At 41.3% G+C, this 19756-nt stretch overlaps 1 protein-coding gene across 1 annotated transcript in view; it reads left to right on the top strand.

The window, feature by feature from the left end:
- OC90 (otoconin 90) overlaps window positions 1–19756 on the top strand; it is a 255001-nt gene that overhangs the window by 125547 nt on the left and 109698 nt on the right. The window contains exon 4 of the mRNA XM_069731932.1: window positions 1816–1898. Within this exon, the coding sequence (XP_069588033.1) occupies window positions 1816–1898 (83 nt within the window). The remainder of the gene's footprint in view (window positions 1–1815; window positions 1899–19756) is intronic.

Below are 19756 nucleotides of genomic sequence, written 5' to 3'. Positions count from 1 at the left end.
TGTCCACTCTACCATAAAGGCCACCTCTATGGAGTGTACGGCTTATTGTAGTCATATGACATATACTCCAGTCTCTGCTTGGGAACTCTTCAGCTTCTTCAGTGTCTGTGCTGTCTTTCTGATTAATGCCCTTCTTGCCTGTGCTGACAGTTTTGGTGGTGGCCCTCTCTTGGTTTCTTGTTCTTTCCATTTGATGATAATGGATTGATGGTGCTCCAGAAGACCATCAGAGATTTGGATCTTTTTTTTTTTTATAACCCAACCCTGACTTGTTCTTCTCAACAACTGTGTCCCTGACTTGTTTGGAGATGTCCTTGGTCTTCATGGTGTTGTTTGGAGATCTCCTTGGTCTTCATGGGGTTTGGTTAGTGGTGGCTTCTGTTAATGAAGTTGTAGCCTCGGTGGCCTTTCAGAACAGGTAAAGTGTATATACTGACAGATATGTGACACTTAGATTGCACACAGGAGAACATCTTTTCATTAAGTTTGTAACTAATGAAAGGAATTGCTTGCACCATGATTGTTAGGGGTTTAATAGCAAAAGGGGTAAATACATATGCACATGCCAATTTTTAGTTATTTGGTCCCATAAATTTAACCTATGTCTATATTTTTCTGATTTCACTTCACCAACTTAGACAATTTAGTGCTGATGCATCACGCACAAATCGGATTACAAAAATATTTACACACAGGTTGCAATGTAACAAAATAGGTAAAAATCCAAGGGGGAAGGGATACTTTTGCAAGCCACTGTAAGTCCTGCATATCCCCATCTCTTGTAGAAGTAACCTGTGAGTCCTGCTTCCTCCACAAACACATAGAGGAAGCATTTGAGTTCTGAATATCCCACCAATTGTGGAGGAAGCCAGTGAATCCTGCTTACCCAACCCACTCATAGAAGAAGATTGTGCATCGTCATTTTCACGCCACCCATACATCATGATTGACAACCTTCCTCTATAAATCTGTGGACATTTAGAGCTAGCAGTCCTGGGAGATATGATGGTAAGAAAAGATCCACCTCGAAGCTAGAAAAAACACTACTGACTCCAGAGACTATAACGCTGTCAGTGGGATTCATCCGGCAATGAATTAAAAAATGCAGCATAAGGCCTCTTTTACATGTCATGATATTTGCGGTACTGGTGCGATCTGTATTTACGTGTATGTGTGTGCCATCCGTGTACTCCATCAGTGTAGCACGTACCAGTCTGGAATAAAATGCCGAATAGAACTGACAGATGTTAGGTGTTAGAAGTGCAAATATAGAGAATTGATAGATAAATAGATAGATGTCCATGAGAGATATAGGTAGTGCCATGCGTGTGTAGTTTACTATGCTTGAATTTAGCAAAATAAATACATAAAATGGCATGGGGTCCCCTTATTTTTAATAAACAGCTAAGGGAAAGCAGACAGCTGTGAGCTGGTCCTATTATGCTGGCAAGGGCCCAATGTCCATGGAGCCTATTAATATAAGCGCTCAGCTGTCTGCTTTGCTTTTTCTGGTTATTAAAAATGGGTGAGGACCCTAAAAAAATGACATGGTGGTTCCACCTATTTTTCATAACCAGTAAAGGTAAAGGAGACAGGGGCCTAATAGTGATAACATCCGAACATAGTTCAATTTGTACAATTACTAAGGAAGTCTATAGGTTTATAGAATATGCAGACAGCACATACATTTAATCCTATTTGTCTTTAAATGAAATAAAAACATTTAGCAAAAATATTTTTTTCTCGTTGTTATGAACAAGGTGCTACTTAAACAAAAGGTAACATAAAAACTTCTACTATTTGCTGAATCTCCAGGCAATGTGTACAGTTCTATTCCTGGTACCTGAAAAATGCCACTTACGTCTGCGAAAAACTTCAAAGAAAACCACATAAGCACAGTGAGTAATTTTTATTAATTTTTTTTGTCTTTGTAGTCAATAATGATGAATCAGGCGTAGAGAAAAGTGAATCAATATGAGAAAGGTCTAATTGGTAGGTGTCAGATACAACGTACATTACCAAGATAGATAAGAGACACGCCATATGGACAAAAGTATCGGAAGACAGGTTCTTCATCATTTGATTCAGGTTTCTGACTCCTTTCCATCGCCCCAGTGTATAAAAGCCACCTGTCGCCCCCCCATGTATAGCATTCAGCCCTCCATCCTCAGTGTATGACATCCGGCCCCCCACCATGTAATCAGCCTTTATTGACATGTGACAAAATGGCTGGTGGTGTACAGTTCACGGATACAAGCGCGGTTCTGTAATAGGAGCCACCGGTGTAACTTTCTATATATTCCAAACACTGGAGCTTCATGGCCGAGCAACTGCATATAGCCGTACATTGCCAAGCACAATGCCGAGCGTTAGATGGAGTGGTGTAAAGCCGCTACCAGTGGACTCTGGAGGAGACGTGTTCTGTGCAGCGACAGATCACACCTCTCTATCTGGCATCTGATGGAGGAGTCAGGGTTTGGTGACCCCAGGAGAATGTTACCCTACTGACTACATTGTGCCCGCTGTACAAATGGCGGAGGAGGATAATGCTATGGGCTTGTTATCCGGGGTCGGCCTCAGCCCCTTCGTTCCAGTGAAGGTAAAACTTAATGATTCAGTTCAAGACATTGTGGACAATTGTAGCTTCTATCTTTGTGGGAAAAGTTTGGGGAAAACCCTTTTCTGTTCCCCATGACTGTGCCCAGTGCACAAGGTCCATACAGACATGGAGAAGGAGTTTGGTGGGAAGAACATAACCGGCCGCACGGAGCTGGGACGTCAGCCCGATCCCACACCTTTGGGATGATCTAGAAGGAGATTGTGAGCTTGGCCTCTCCTCCTCCATCAATGCCTGACCTCACAAATGGTCTTCTGGATGAAAGGCCAAAAAGTCCCATAGACACCTCCAAAATCTTGTAGAAATCCTTCTCATAAGAGCGGGAGCTGCTATATCTGCAGAGGGCCGACTCCATATTAATGTCTATGGATTTAGATTCGGATGTCCTAAATCCTGTAGGTGCCCCAATACTTTTGTTGATATACTGGACATAAATATGCTATAGGTGATCATTAGATGCATTTCATGTTTCTTCCTTTAAGTTGTCTAAGGATGGTCTAGTTTCTCCTTGTGGAAAGTGTAAGTCTGTGTAAGGTTACGTTCACATGAGGCATTTTCTTTAGTGTTTTTATTCTGCATCAAAAAACAGAATTTTGGCAGGAAAAACTCTGCATAAAATCTGAACATTTTTGCCACGTTTTTACGTGCATTTTTGATGTTTTCTAATTTTCATTTCATTCCGATTCATTAGAATGAATGAATGTAAAAACGCTGCAGATTTAATAAACAGAAGAGATAAAAAAAACAAGCATGTGCATGAGATTTTCAAAATCTTTCATTTTTTTTTATTATAAAATGCAGCGTTTTTGCCACAGCAGAAAAAACGAAGAGAAAAAAAATGCTGCAAAGACGCCACGTGTGAACATATCCTAAGGAGACTTATAAGCCGTGTGATGGTCCTCACTAGAGTTCTCCTTCATTCGAGAAGTTTCCTTAAGAGAACAAGACTTTCTTCTTCTATACGATCCTCAGCCGTACAGTAGTAGCACAGGACATATTCCTCCGATATATCATCTGGTTCCTTCATTCAGTTAATTGAATATTTGTTTTCTAGAACTCGAATTTTAGTTCAATGTCAGAAAGTTCATACAGTATCAGGAACTTTCCGGATGTAAGTCTCCTAAGTCTTTTCCAGCATGCTACAGTAACTCCACTAATCAACTCTCCCCATTTCCTTTCCTCGGTTGGCTGAGTCAATTATATCCTACAAGTGCCTGGTATGTAATGTTTACCGGCAGATCAGATGGCGGGAAATCTGCTCCAGAGATGCTATGCCAAAAAAGTATAATAATTTGGGAAATAATTTTGCAAATCTGCTAAATTACAATATACCTTCAATAGTAACAACCCCCAATTTGCCTCTTCCAGTTCTACCTGAAGGGGACTAAGCGATTCTTGCTCAAATGGAATATGCAAATTGCCTCTTTAGAGAAGAAGACGACTTGAATTCTAGTGCCACCTATTGAAAGCAGCAATCCTAAAAGTCAATAACGACCCTTGACTTTTTTAATTTCCCAGAGGAACATTGCGTGGCCTATAAGTCTCCTAACACTGGCATGTCAGGCATGTCACTCTTTACAAGGAGAAATGTTCCTCCTTAGACCCAAGTTGGTGGACTCTCATGCAGCCAAATCAGATCTTACGCTTAGCACTGATGAGGGGCAACACCACAGAAAACATGTAGGCAAATAGAGGTTATAGTTTGGTTTTTACCCTTAGTCATGTGGCAAAGAACGATAAAGGATCAATATTGACATTTAGGATTTAGGATTGTTACTTCCAGTAGGTACTACTAGAGTTTAAGTCATCTTCCTCTCTGAAGAGGTAGTTTGCATATTTAATTTCCCAGAGGAGCATTGCATGGCCTATAAGTCTCATTACACTGGCATGTCACTCTCTACACCCATGAGACCACTTCCTCAAATGGAAGAATCGCTCAAGTCAAGTTCTTCCAGCCTAAATTTTCAGCACCATAGAAAGGATATTTGTAGGCACATGATTCACGCAGAACTTTATTTTTTTTAACATTAGTTGTGGGTCTGGCATTTTCAGAATCTAGATTTTTTAGTTAGGTTAGGAGATTTACCAGACGATGCAGCACAAGGAGGACACTGCTAAAAATATTTGCATGGCCAATTTTTGGATGCCCAAGTGCCTCGATGAATTTTTGCTCCTGCTCCACAGTTATACCTTCTTCTTTCATGACAATGATGCTCATCCTCTCTTCTTCTGCCCTGATGAAGTGCAAATCAGTTGTCAGAGGTTGTGTCAGAACCATAACGGCTAATATCACTGGTCAAGACTCAGCCCCCCTTCCAAATCACCGGTGGCCCATGGAAACATAGAAAAAAAACACCTAGGGAACAATCTAAAAATTCAGTTCTCAGTAGGCTAGAACTACTCTTTGCCATGAGTGTTATGAGCAGGATCTGAGGTGATCACATAATTGACACTGCAGTTGCAATCTTACAGTGGTTGTTTCTATCCAGTTAAGGCCCCGTCACACTTAGCGACGCTACAGCGATCCCGACAACGATACGACCTGTCAGGGATCGTTGCTGCGTCGCTATGTGGTCGCTGGTGAGATGTCAAACTGTGAGATCTCCCCAACGACGCAGCAGCGATGCGGCGACCTGTAGCGACCTGTACAACGATGTCACGTGGCAGCTATTTCATGACGATTAACAGACCTCAATGAGGGACGTCCTGTCACGAGGTCGTTGGTAAGGTGTCAAACACAGCGATGTGTGCTACCCAGCGGGACCTCAACAATCAAAAAAAGGTCCAGGCCATTCCGACACGACCAGCGATCTCACAGCAGGGGCCTGGTCGCTGCTACGTGTCACACATAGCGAGATCGCTACTGAGGTCGCTGTTGCGTCACAAAACTTGTGACTCAGCAGCGATCTCGCTAGCGATCTCGCTTTGTGTGACGGGGGCTTTAACCCCTTCTGGTGTATCCATATATTTACTTAGATTAGACTTTGATTCAATTTCCTTTGTGTTTTCTCATACAATAAAAGACCAGGAAGCCTAACATTGGGCTCCACTGGCCTACAATCTGAGGTGGGCAAGTGAGGTTTACGATTAGCCTAGCTGACCAGCCGCCACTGCTCTAGACAATGCAATGGATCTAGCAATTTGCTTTGATCAGATTTGTCAACCCTACAGAAGCTGACTTTATTTTTTTCGTTTTTTATTTTTTGCTCTAGTTTTTTGGAATATATGAAATTTGCGGAATCAATATTCAAATTTATTGATCTATAATTGTGAAAATTATAATTAGAAACAAATATATTATTATTATTATGCCTGTGGGCATTAAGCAAGCCAAAAAGGATTCTTGTGCATATAAAACATTTGTCTACAGTCATCGGATTTGCTCTGATCAGGAACCCACGTACCTTACAATGTGGGGATTCCGCTGTAGAGGGCTTGCTGTGACCCCTGACCTTATCGAGATCTGATTGGCTCATGCCAGCCAATGAGAGCAATCACAAAACAATTGCTTAACCCCTTTACCCCCAAGGGTGGTTTGCACGTTAATGACCGGGCCAATTTTTACAATTCTGACCACTGTCCCTTTATGAGGTTATAACTCTGGAACGCTTCAATGGATCCTGGTGATTCTGACATTGTTTTCTCGTGACATATTGTACTTCATGACAATGGTAAAAATTGTTTGATAGTACCTGCGTTTATTTGTGAAAAAAATGGAAATTTGGCGAAAATTATGAAAATTTCGCAATTTTCCAACTTTGAATTTTTATGCAATTAAATCACAGAGATATGTCACACAAAATACTTAATAAGTAACATTTCCCACATGTCTACTTTACATCAGCACAATTTTGGAACCAAAATTTTTTTTTGTTAGGGAGTTATAAGGGTTAAAAGTTGACCAGCAATTTCTCATTTCTACAACACCATTTTATTTTAGGGACCACATCTCATTTGAAGTCATTTTGAGGGGTCTATATGATAGAAAATACCCAAGTGTGACACCATTCTAAAAACTACACCCCTCAAGGTGCTCAAAACCATATTCAAGAAGTTTATTAACCCTTCTGGTGCTTCACAGGAATTTTTTGAATGTTTAAATAAAAATGAACATTTAACTTTTTTTCACAAAAAATTTAATTCAGCTCCAATTTGTTTTATTTTACCAAGGGTAACAGGAGAAAATGGACCCCAAACATTGTTGTACAATTTGTCCTGAGTATGCCAATACCCCACATGTGGGGGTAAACCACTGTTTGGGCGCATGGCAGAGCTCGGAAGCGAAGGAGTGCCATTTGACTTTTCAATGCAAAATTGACTGGAATTGAGATGGGACGCCATGTTTCGTTTGGAGAGCCCCTGATGTGGCTAAACATTGAAACCCCCCACAAGTGACACCATTTTGGAAAGTAGACCCCCTAAGGAACTTATCTAGAGGTGTGGTGAGCACTTTGACCCAACAAGTGCTTCACAGAAGTTTATAATGTAGAACCGTAAAAATAAAAAATCATATTTTTTCACAAAAATTATCTTTTCCCCCCAATTTTTTATTTTCCCAAGGGTAAGAGAAGAAATTGGACCCCAAAAGTTGTTGTACAATTTGTCCTGAGTACGCTGATACCCCATATGTGGGGGTAAACCACTGTTTGGGTGGATGGGAGAGCTCGGAAGGGAAGGAGCGCCGTTTGACTTTTCAAAGCAAAATTGACAGGAATTGAGATGGGACGCCATGTTGCGTTTGAAGAGCCACTGATGTGCCTAAACATTGAAACCCCCCACAAATGACACCATTTTGGAAAGTAGACCCCCTAAGGAACTTATCTAGAGGTGTGGTGAGCACTTTGACCCACCAAGTGCTTCACAGAAGTTTATAATGCAGAGCCGTAAAAATAAAACAAAATTTTTTTCCCACAAAAATTATTTTTTTAGCCCACAGTTTTGTATTTTCCTGAGGGTAACAGGAGAAATTGGACCCCAAAATTTGTTGCCCAATTTGTCCTGAGTGCGAGGATACACCATATGTGGGGGGAACCACTGTTTGGGCACATGGGAGGGCTTAGAAGGGAAGGAGTGCCATTTGAATGCAGACTTAGATGGAATGGTCTGCAGGTGTCACATTGCGTTTGCAGAGCCCCTAATGTACCTAAACAGTAGAAACCCCCCACAAGTGACACCATTTTGGAAAGTAGACCCCCTTAGGAACTTATCTAGATGTGTGCTGAGCGCTTTGACCCACCAAGGGCTTCACAGAAGTTTATAATGGAGAGCCGTAAAAATAAAACAAAAATTTTTTCCCACAAAAATTATTTTTTAGCCCCCAGTTTTGTATTTTCCCGAGCGTAACAGGAGAAATTCGACCCCAAAATTTGTTGTCCAATTTGTCCTGAGTGCGCTGATACCCCATATGTGGGGGGGAACCACTGTTTGGGCGCATGGGAGGGCTCGGAAGGGAAGGAGCTCCATTTGGAATGAGGACTTAGATGGAATGGTCTGCAGGTGTCACATTGCATTTGCAGAGCCCCTAATGTACCTAAACAGTAGAAACCTCCCACAAGTGACACCATTTTGGAAACTAGACCCCCTAAGGAACTCATCTAAATGTGTTGTGATAGCTTTGAACCCCCAAGTGTTTCACTACAGTTTGTAACGCAGAGCCGTGAAAATTAAAAAAAAAAATCTTTCCCCCCAAAATTATTTTTTAGCCCCCAGTTTTGTATTTTCCCGAGGGTAAGAGGAGAAATTCGACCCCAAAAGTTGTTGTCCAATTTGTCCTGAGTACGCTGATACCCCGTATGTTGGGGGAAACCAACGTTTGAGCGCATGGCAGAGCTCGGAAGGGAAGGAGCGCCATTTGGAATGCAGACTTAGATGGAATGGTCTGCAGACGTCACATTGCGTTTGCAGAACCCCTAATGTACCTAAACAGTAGAAACCCCCCACAAGTGACCCCATATTGGAAACTAGACCCCCCAGGGAACTAATCTAGATGTGTTGTGAGAACTTTGAACCCCCAAGTGTTTCACTACAGTTTATAACGCAGAGCCGTGAAAATAAAAAATCTTTTTTTTTCCCACAAAAAATATGTTTTAGCCCCGAGTTTTGTATTTTCCCAAGGGTAGCAGGAGAAATTGGACCCCAAAAGTTGTTGTCCTATTTGTCCTGAGTACGCTATGTTGGGGTAAACCCCTGTTTGGGCACACGGGAGAGCTCGGAAGGGAAGAAGCACTGTTTTACTTTTTCAACGCAGAATTGGCTGGAATTGAGATCGGACGCCATGTCGCGTTTGGAGAGCCCCTGATGTGCCTAAACAGTGGAAACCCCCCAATTATAACTGAAACCCTAATCCAAACACATCCCTAACCCTAATCCCAACAGTAACCCTAACCACACCTCTAACCCTGACACACCCCTAACCCTAATCCCAACCCTATTCCCAACCGTAAATGTAATCTAAACCCTAACTGTAACTTTAGCCCCAACCCAAACTGTAGCCCTAGCCCTAACCCTAGCCCTAACCCTAATCCTAACCCTAGCCCTAACCCTAACCCTAGCCCTAGCCCTAACCCTAGCCCTAACCCTAGCCCTAACCCTAACCCTAGCCCTAACCCTAGCCCTAACCCTAACCCTAACCCTAGCCCTAACCCTAACCCTAACCCTAGCCCTAACCCTAGCCCTAACCCTAACCCTAGCCCTAACCCTAGCCCTAACCCTAGCCCTAACCCTAGCCCTAACCCTAGCCCTAACCCTAACCCTAGCCCTAACCCTAGCCCTAACCCTAGCCCTAACTCTAACCCTAGCCCTAATGGGAAAATGGAAATAAATACTTTTTTTAATTTTTCCCTAACTAAGGGGGTGATGAAGGGGGGTTTGATTTACTTTTATAGCGGGTTTTTTAGCGGATTTTTATGATTGGCAGCCGTCACACACTGAAAGACGCTTTTTATTGCAAAAAATATTTTTTGCGTTACCACATTTTGAGAGCTATAATTTTTCTATATTTTGGTCCACAGAGTCATGTGAGGTCTTGTTTTTTGCGGGACGAGTTGATGTTTTTATTGGTAACATTTTCGGGCACGTGACATTTTTTGATCGCTTTTTATTCCGATTTTTGTGAGGCAGAATGACCAAAAACCAGCTATTCATGAATTTCTTTTGGGGGAGGCGTTTATACCGTTCCGCGTTTGGTAAAATTGATGAAGCAGTTTTATTCTTCGGGTCAGTACGATTACAGCGACACCTCATTTATATCATTTTTTTATGTTTTGGCGCTTTTATACGATAAAAACTATTTTATAGAAAAAATAATTATTTTTGCATCGCTTTATTCTCAGGACTATAACTTTTTTACTTTTTTGCTGATGATGCTGTATGGCAGCTCGTTTTTTGCGGGACAAGATGACATTTTCAGCGGTACCATGGTTAGTTATATCTGTCTTTTTGATCGCGTGTTATTCCACTTTTTGTTCGGCGGTATGATAATAAAGCGTTGTTTTTTGCCTCGTTTTTTTTTTTTTTTTCTTACGGTGTTTACTGAAGGGGTTAACTAGTGGGCCAGTTTTATAGGTCGGGCCGTTACGGACGCGGCGATACTAAATATGTGTACTTTTATTGTTTTTTTTTTTTATTTAGATAAAGAAATGTATTTATGGGAATAATATTTTTATTTTTTTTTTCATTATTTTGGAATATTTTTTTTTATTTTTTTTTACACATTTGAATTTTTTTTTTTTTGCTTTTTTACTTTGTCCCGGGGGGGACATCACAGATCAGTGATCTGACAGTTTGCACAGCACTCTGTCAGATCACTGATCTGACATGCAGCGCTGCAGCCTTCACAGTGCCTGCTCTGAGCAGGCTCTGTGAAGCCACCTCCCTCCCTGCAGGACCCGGATCCGCGGCCATCTTGGATCCGGGGCTGGAGGAAGCAGGGAGGGAGGTGAGACCCTCGCAGCAACGCGATCACATCGCGTTGCTGCGGGGGGCTCAGGGAAGCCCGCAGGGAGCCCCCTCCCTGCGCGGTGCTTCCCTGTACCGCCGGCACATCGCGATCATCTTTGATCGCGGTGTGCCGGGGGTTAATGTGCCGGGGGCGGTCCGTGACCGCTCCTGGCACATAGTGCCGGATGTCAGCTGCGATAAACAGCTGACACCCGGCCGCGATCGGCGGCGCTCCCCCCGTGAGCGCTGCCGATCGCATATGACGTACTATTGCGTCCTTGGGAAGTAAAGCCCACCCCACATGGACGCAATAGTACGTCTAATGGCAGAAAGGGGTTAAAGTTAGGGTGAGGCTTAAAATTAGGGTTAAGCTGAAAGTTATGGTTAGGCTTAAAGTTAGGGTTGGGCTTGATCGCCATTGTTTTACCAATATTTTATTAGTAGTCATGTTAATTAGTCACATCAATTAGTCACGTGAATAAGTCACGTCAGTTAGTCAAGTCAGAATCCACAATCCTATAATTCTAGGTCAAATTTATGGATGCAACTACAGGAAAGATATATATCTTGGTACCGTGTTAGCCAGTAGACAGAAAAATATATAGAATTGAGAGTCCTCAGTGGTTGACACCTTTTAATGGCTAATTGAAAAGATGGTAACAAATTACAAGCTTTTGAGACTACTCAGTATGTTCCAAGAGAGGAATGAGGCAAGAGCCTCACGCCTTACTGACTGCTTTCAAATCTTCCACATAAAACGTTTTTAAACTATATTAGCTTATCCCATTTTGTCATTCAAGCATTTGGTTTATTTAGTGGATGACACATTCGAATAGATCTTGCTTAACAATTTCCAGGGGGAAGTGGGGGGATGTCTCCAGAGACACAAGCTGGGCACAATATATGGAGCACTACAATGGCATATTTCCAATTTTTGCTCTAAAACTTCCAAATCATCCATCTAGTGAAAATGGTCACTATATTCATAGATGAATTTCCAGAGAGCTGTACATTGCAAAATGGTGGGGATTCTGTTTTTCTGGCACTTAGCAGCTCTGAGAAGTGCCAGAACAGCAGAATCCCCCCTAAAGTGACCCCATTTTGGAAATGACAACCCTCTGGGAATTCATCTATGGGTGTAGTGAACATTTACCTATCTACCTATTCTCCCATGTAAAAATGTAAAATCTGAGGTTAAAACAACATTTTAGTACTAAAAATGTAATTATTATTTCTTCACCACGCTATATAATTCTATGGAACAGCTGTGGTGTCAGTATATTAACTGCACCTCTAGATAAATTCATTCAGGGGAGTGGGTTGTAAAACGAGGTCGCTTATGGGGGGTTCTACTGTTCTGGCACCTCAGAGGCTCTGACAATGTGACATATCACCCACAAACCAGTGCGGCAAAATCTGCTCTTCAATATGGCACTCCTTCCCCTTTGAGCTTTTCACTGTGGCTGAAATATAGCTTCCAACAACATATAGGGAGATGACGTACCCAGGGGAAATTGATCAATCAACTGTAGGGTCCACTTTTTCCTTTTACCCTTGTGAAAATGAGAAATTTGAGGCTAAATCAACTTTTTCATGAAAAAAAGCATATGTCACTTTCACATCCAAGTATTTTAATATTCTGTGAGGCACCTGTGGTATCAAGATGGTCATCACGTCAGCAGATGGATTCCTCAAGGAGTATAGCTTCCAAAATGTGGTCACTTTTTGGGGGTTTCTACTGTTTACGCACCTCAGGGGTTCTCCAAACGGTACTTGGTATTCGCTTTCGATTCCAGCCAATTTTAAATTCCAAGAGTCAAATGGTGCTCTTTCTCTTCTGAGCCCTGCCATGCTCCCACACAGAAGTTTTATACCACATATGGGGCATAGGTGCACTCAAGGCAAATTGCACCTTTATTAAAATGCAAAATTTGGAGCTAAATAATATGGTTGAGGAAAAAAGTAAAGCTTTCTTTTTTTTAAATAAAAAAATTTGGGGCATAAATGGCTCAACATTATAAAATTCTGTGAAGCCAGGGTTCAAAGGTTCTCACCACACATCTAGATAAATTCCTCAAGGGGTCTAGTTTCCAAAGTGGGGTCACTTATTGGGAGTTTCGACTATTTAGACACATTAGGGGCTCTCCAAACGCAACATGGTGTCAGCTATCGATTCCAGCCAATTTTGCATTTCAAAAGCAAATGGTGAACTCTCCCTTCCGAGCCCTGCCATGCTTCCAGACAGTAGTTTTATACCACATATAGGGTATGTGGTATCGGTGTACTTGGGAGAAATTGCACAACATTTATTTGGGGCCCGTTTTTTCTTGCTACCTTTATTAAAATGCAAAATTTGGAGCTACATTTTTTGACGAAAAAGTAAAGCTTCCTTTTTGTTTCTTCCAAGTTCCTGTGAAGAACCTGAAGGGTAAATAAACTTTAATCTTGAATGTGGTTTTGAGCAGTTTGAGGGGTGCATTTGTTAGAATGGTGTAACTTTTGGGTATTTTCTGTCATATAGACCCATCAAAGTTACTTCAAATGGGATGAGGTCCCTAAAAAAAATTTTGTTTTGTAAATTTTGTTCAAAAGATGAGAAATTGCTGATCACATTTTAATCCTTCTAACTTCCTAACAAAAAAATGTTTAAAAACTTGTGCTGATGTAAAGTAGACATGTGGGAAATGTTATTTCTTAACTAGTTTGTGTGATATAATTCTCTGGATTAAGGTCATAAAAATTTAGTTTGAAAATTGAGAAATTTTCACCAAATTTCCAATATTTTCATAAATAAATGCAAGTTATATCAAACAAGTTTGATCACTATCATGAAGTACAATCTGTCACACAAAAACAGTTTCAGAATCACCAGGGTCCATTGAAGCGTTCCAGAGTTATCTCTTAAAGTGACACTGGTCGCGAAGGCAAAAATAGGCTCTGACATGAAAAGGTTAAGATTACAAACATTTCTGAATAAATTGAAAATGAATATTTTTGGGCGATTTCTATGTTAAACTAAAATCAAACGTATTAATAAGTCTCTAAAATTGGATACAAGAATCACAACCACTTGTTTCCTTAGTTTTGATGATTCACGCTATATCACTGTATGAAACCCCAAAATGTGGATTGAGGTTAACCCATTACTTGCCAAATTAAAATTTTTACAAGTACGGATTTTTCAGAAAAGGGCGTCCTAATATTCAATTAAAAATGACAATGACATGATTTCCTATTTTGAAAACATTCATTTTACAAACACAACACAAAAAATTGGACCTAATTATAAAAATTATAAAATCTTAGTTGCTAGAAGCTAAAGATTAGGCGTCCCTTAAGGTACCGTCGTCACACATAACGATATCGTTAACGATATTGTTGCTTTTTGTGACGTAGCAACGATATCGTTAAGGAAATCGTTATGCGTGACAGCGACCAACGATCAGGCCCCTGCTGGGAGATCGTTGGTCGCTGGGGAATGATCAGGACTTTATTTCGTCGCTGGATCACCTGCTGACATCGCTGAATCGGCGTGTGTGACGCCGATTCAGCGATGTCTTCACTGGTAACCAGGATAAACATCGGGTTACTAAGCGCAGGGCCGCGCTTAGTAACCCGATGTTTACCCTGGTTACCATTGTAAAAGTAAAAAAAAAAAAAACAGTACATACTCACATTCCGATGTCTGTCACGTCCCCCGCCGTCAGTATCCCTGCACTGACTGTCAGCGCCGGCCGTAAAGCAGAGCACAGAGCTGTGCTCCGCTTTACGGCCGGCGCTGACACAGTAAGTGAAGAGAGAGCAATAAATAAAAACAAAATAAAAGATAACATTCCAATTTCCTAAAAGTTGGGACACTATAAAATGTAAAGAAAACAAGAATGCAATGATTTAGAAAATCTCTTATTTACATATTTTTTTCACTGAAGAACATAGAATAGATCAGAAATTGAACCTTGGACATTTTTCCATTATATTTGATAAGAAGTAACTCGTTTAGAAATTGATGACAGCGACACATCACAAATCGGTTGGGACAGAGATGACAACAGGCTGGAAAGATCAGTGGTACTAATGAAAAACAGCTGGAGGGTATCATGACTGTGTGTAAGAAGGGCATTTTAGAGAGACAGAGTCTCTCAGAAGTAAAGATGGTCAGAGGACACCAATCTGTGTTCAACTACGTCTAAAAATTGTGGAATAATTTCGGAAAAATGTTCCTCAATGTAAAATTGCAAAGGCTTTGAATATCCACCAGCTAAACAACATACTATTATGAAAGATTCAGAGATTCTGGAGAAATCCATGAGCACAAGGGCAAGGCCGATTGTCTGTATTGGATACTCTACGGGTCCTCAGGCGGCTCCTCGCTAATTACAGACATGATTGGGTCATGCAAATCACTTCTGGGACACAGGAAAACTTCCCAAAGTCATTATGATCACAGCTAACTCTGCACTGCACAAATACAAAATTACAACTCTATCATACAAAGAAGAAGCCATAATTCACCACACTCCAGAAACGCTACTGTCTTCTCTGCGACAAAGCTCATTTATAATGGACAAAGGCAAAATTAAAAACTGTTCTGTGGTCGGATGAATCAAAATGTGAAATTCTTTATGGAAACCATGAATGTCGTGTGCTGAAGACTCAAGAAGAGAAGGACCATCTTGCTTGTTATCGAGGAGAGGGACCATCCAGCTTGTTATCAGCGCGCAGTTCTGCATCTCTGATGCGTCACTGTAGATCACACATGAAAGATGCCATCAGTGCTGAGCTTCATATAGAGGTGTAAGAACAACATCTACTCCATCCACACAACGTGTATTTCAAGAAAGTCCTTGTAGATTTCATCAAGAAAATGATAAACCACATTCTATATCCATTACAGCAGCACAGCTCACAGAAGAAGAGTTTGGGTAAGAAACTGGCCGCTTGCAGCCCAGACCTCCCAATTGAAAATATTTGGCCCATTATGAAATCGGCAAATACTCCAAACTGTGGAGCAGCGAGAATCCGATATCAAACAAGAATGGAATAACGTTCTTCTCCTAAAACATCAACGATTGTCTCCTCATGTCCCAGAAACTTAGAGACTGTTGTAAGAAGAAGTGGGGACTATGCACCATGTTGGACACCACCCGTGCACAACTTTTTTGAGATGTGTTGCTACTAGGGTTGAGGGACCTTTACTTTTTTAGGGTCGAGTCGGGTTTCGCGAAACCCGACTATCCCAAAAGTCGAGTCGAGTGAAATCGGCCGATTATCACAAAGAGTCGAGGATCGACCAAAACACGAAACCCAATGCAAAGTCAATGGGAAATCTCTCTCTCTCTCTCTCCCTGAACAGAAAAGCTGGTGTTACACATTGCAAATCGCTACAGCGCACAAGCGAGAAGATGGCGATAGGCGTGCATGCCCCTAAAACCTGTGTCATCACTCTGCCCATGCTCCTTCATTGGCTGAAAAAATGGCGCCAAACACATCATACGAAACGCGACTTTGGCGCGAAGTTCGCCGACCGCATGGCCGATCCCACACTAGGATCGGGTCGGGTTTCATGAAACCCGACTTTGCCAAAAGTCGGCGACTTTTGAATTTATCCGATCCGTTTTGCTCAAGCCTAGTTGCTACCATTAATTTCTAAATGAGTTAATTTAAAAAAAAAATGGAAAAATGTCCAATGTTCACCTTCTGATCCGAACTCTATATTCATAAAATATGGAGATTAGAGATTTCCAGAACATTTCATTCTAGTTTTCTATACATTTTGCACAGCGGCCCAACTGTTATGTAATTATGTTTGTGCATAAACACCTTTTTTGGAGAACTGTAACAAAATAGAGATTTAGCATTTTGACATTTTAGAATGGCAGTTACTATTAAAACCTGTATCTCTAATCCTACAAACATAAAGTAATAAACCACAATAAATAATAAATCTGGAACATGTTGGGCTATAGGTTGATCTCCTCGGACTTGTGTCTTCTTTCAGCCTTGAAACTGTAAAAATATGAACTATTAGTCTTGATTTCTAATTCCCCCAAATAAATCTAAATAAATTATAAGATTTTTAATAAAAATGTAACAAAATAAAATAAACCAACTGTGACATCATGACGTATATTTCACTCTTAAGATGTCATTTTTGTCTCTTTTTTTACAGCTTTAAAGCAAAGATGTCTTGCAAACATCTGCAAATCAATCTAATCACTGGGGGATAGTTTTCTGGATGTCACATTACTTGAAAATAGATTATTTATTTCCATCAGTCTGAAGCCCCGGATTGAATGATACCTAACTGTATATAGTTTGTGAATGACTTAAGAAATACTAAATGTCATTGTAACGCAAGAAGAATAAAACAAAATTATAAACTCTTTATAATTGTAATTCTAAATGTCTAAACGAGAAATAAAAATAATCATAAAAATAAAAAAGTTGTCCTCAAGATTTTATTACATACTTGGATATTGTTGGATTTTATGTTTTCTTTCTTTCTTTGTAGACTTTGTTGGCTAAAGTAGACGTTGTGTACAGGTAGTGTGTGCAGCTACATAATGGCTCAGTATGTAAGGAGACTGGAATGGTATCTCAGTGTCCCAATACTGAAGCGGCTATCCCAATTCAATATGTTTTTGCCCATCAGCTCTATGATGTATAAAATAATAAACTGAGCTTTACTTTTATTCCCTGAGTTTAGATCTTCCCGAGTCTTTTTTGACTTGCTGCAGCAGTGATGTCACATCTCGTGCGCTGCAGCCAATCACTGAGCTCAACAGCCTTATAAATTAACTAGATGGTGGCCCGATTCTAATGCATCGTGTATTCTAGCATATGTATGTCCACGTAGTATATTGCCCAACTACGTAGTATATTGCCCAGCCACGTAGTATATTGCCCAGCCACGTAGTATATTGCCCAGTCACATAGTATATTGCCCAGTCACATAGTATATTGCCCAGTCACATAGTATATTGCCCAGCCACGTAGTATATTGCCCAGTCACGTAGTATATTGCCCAGTCACATAGTATATTGCCCAGTCACATAGTATATTGCCCAGTCACATAGTATATTGCCCAGCCACGTAGTATATTGCCCAGCCACGTAGTATATTGCCCAGCCACGTAGTTCACGTAGTATATTGCCCAGTCACATAGTATATTGCCCAGTCACGTAGTATATTGCCCAGTCACATAGTATATTGCCCAGCCACATAGTATATTGCCCAGCCACGTAGTATATTGCCCAGTCACGTAGTATATTGCCCAGCCACATAGTATATTGCCCAGTCACATAGTATATTGCCCAGCCACATAGTATATTGCCCAGTCACATAGTATATTGCCCAGCCACATAGTATATTGCCCAGCCACGTAGTATATTGCCCAGCCACGTAGTTCACGTAGTATATTGCCCAGTCACATAGTATATTGCCCAGCCACGTAGTATATTGCCCAGCCACATAGTATATTGCCCAGCCACGTAGTTCACGTAGTATATTGCCCAGCCACGTAGTATATTGCCCAGCCACGTAGTATATTGCCCAGTCACGTAGTATATTGCCCAGTCACATAGTATATTGCCCAGCCACGTAGTATATTGCCCAGTCACGTAGTATATTGCCCAGTCACATAGTATATTGCCCAGCCATGTAGTATATTGCCCAGTCACGTAGTGTATTGCCCAGTCATGTAGTGAATTGCCCAGTCACATAGTATATTGCCCAGCCACGTAGTATATTGCCCAGCCACGTAGTATATTGCCCAGCTTGCCCAGTCACATAGTATATTGCACAGAGCCACGTAGTATACAGCACAGAGCCATGTAGTATACAGCACAGAGCCACGTAGTATACAGCACAGAGCCACGTAGTATACAGCACAGAGCCACGTAATATACTGCCCAGTCACGTATTATCTTGCCCAGCCACGTAGTATATTGCACAGCGATGTAGTTTACAGCACTGAGCCACGTAGTATACAGCACAGAGCCACATAGTATACTGCCCAGTCACATAGTATATTTGCCACTTACGTAGTATATTGCACAGCCACGTAGTATGCACCATATTCCTGTTAAAAAAAAGAATTAAAATAAAAAATAGTTACATACTCACCTCCTGGAGCCTCCGGATCGAAGCGGCCGGTTCTCGATGCTTCTCGCGTGCTCCGGTCTGAAGATTGCATTGCGGTCTCGCGAGATGATGACATAGCGGTCTTGCGAGACCGTACGTCATCATCTCGCGAGACCGCAATGCATGCAGCGGTCACCGGGGCGTCGGGCGGAGCGGGAAAGGCCGGTTCCTGATCCGGGGGCCCCACCGGAGGGTGAGTATGTAACTATTTTTTATAGTCCGAGGCGTGCCCGCGGTCCGTTGCCCGCTCTCGCAGAACGGGGATCTGCGAGAGCGGGGACGTTACCGCGACCCCGACCGCAGCCCCATAGAAAACATTGCATTAGCGCAATCCGCTAGCGCTAAACGGATTGCACTAACGAAATGTGACCCTAGCCTTAGGGGTAAGCTACTCTTAGGTCTTGACTTTTAAATAGCAGACTTAAAAAAAAAATGTTGAACAGCTGCATCTCAGCATCTTTGGAGAAGTCCAGAATCTAGAGTCTCAACTCAACTGGGCTGAACCACAAGGTGACCTCCAGCCTCAGAATAGTCAATGTAATAAAGACCAGAGAGAAGATCAATTGCATTGAGCTCTATCAGTTTTTTGGATTTTCTATAGATTAAATCAAGTTTATTAATAGTGTTTTTAAATAAGGGCTTGTATAACCCAGTCCTGTAAGGCTGAATGGACACATGTACCCTGGTGGGACCAAGCTTGGGTACCCTATGTAATATCAAATTATTTGAAATATGGCAAACATTTAATTCATATATTATACAATTTTTACAATATGATTTTCCAAACTACTTTTTGTAATAATTCCTTCGATTGCTGTCATTCAATAGGATCATTCACTGATAATTGCCAGTGTCTCCAAATACATCCTGGCGGTATGAAGGACACACGCGGCTGAAATACTATTCATAATTCAGTAGGAAGTGTCAGCCAGCCAAACTCATGATTAACAGCAATTGACCTTAAATTACAACGTATATAATATCACTGTACAGTAAATGGTTCCATAATAACGTAATGATTGCTGTCTTACAGGAAAATTACCGTCACTCATCCCCTGA

Source organism: Ranitomeya imitator, chromosome 6 (genome assembly GCF_032444005.1).
Source record: "Ranitomeya imitator isolate aRanImi1 chromosome 6, aRanImi1.pri, whole genome shotgun sequence".
Taxonomy (NCBI): domain Eukaryota; kingdom Metazoa; phylum Chordata; class Amphibia; order Anura; family Dendrobatidae; genus Ranitomeya; species Ranitomeya imitator.
The sequence above is the reverse complement of the archived record's forward strand: the minus strand, read 5'-3'. Positions and strand labels throughout refer to the sequence as shown.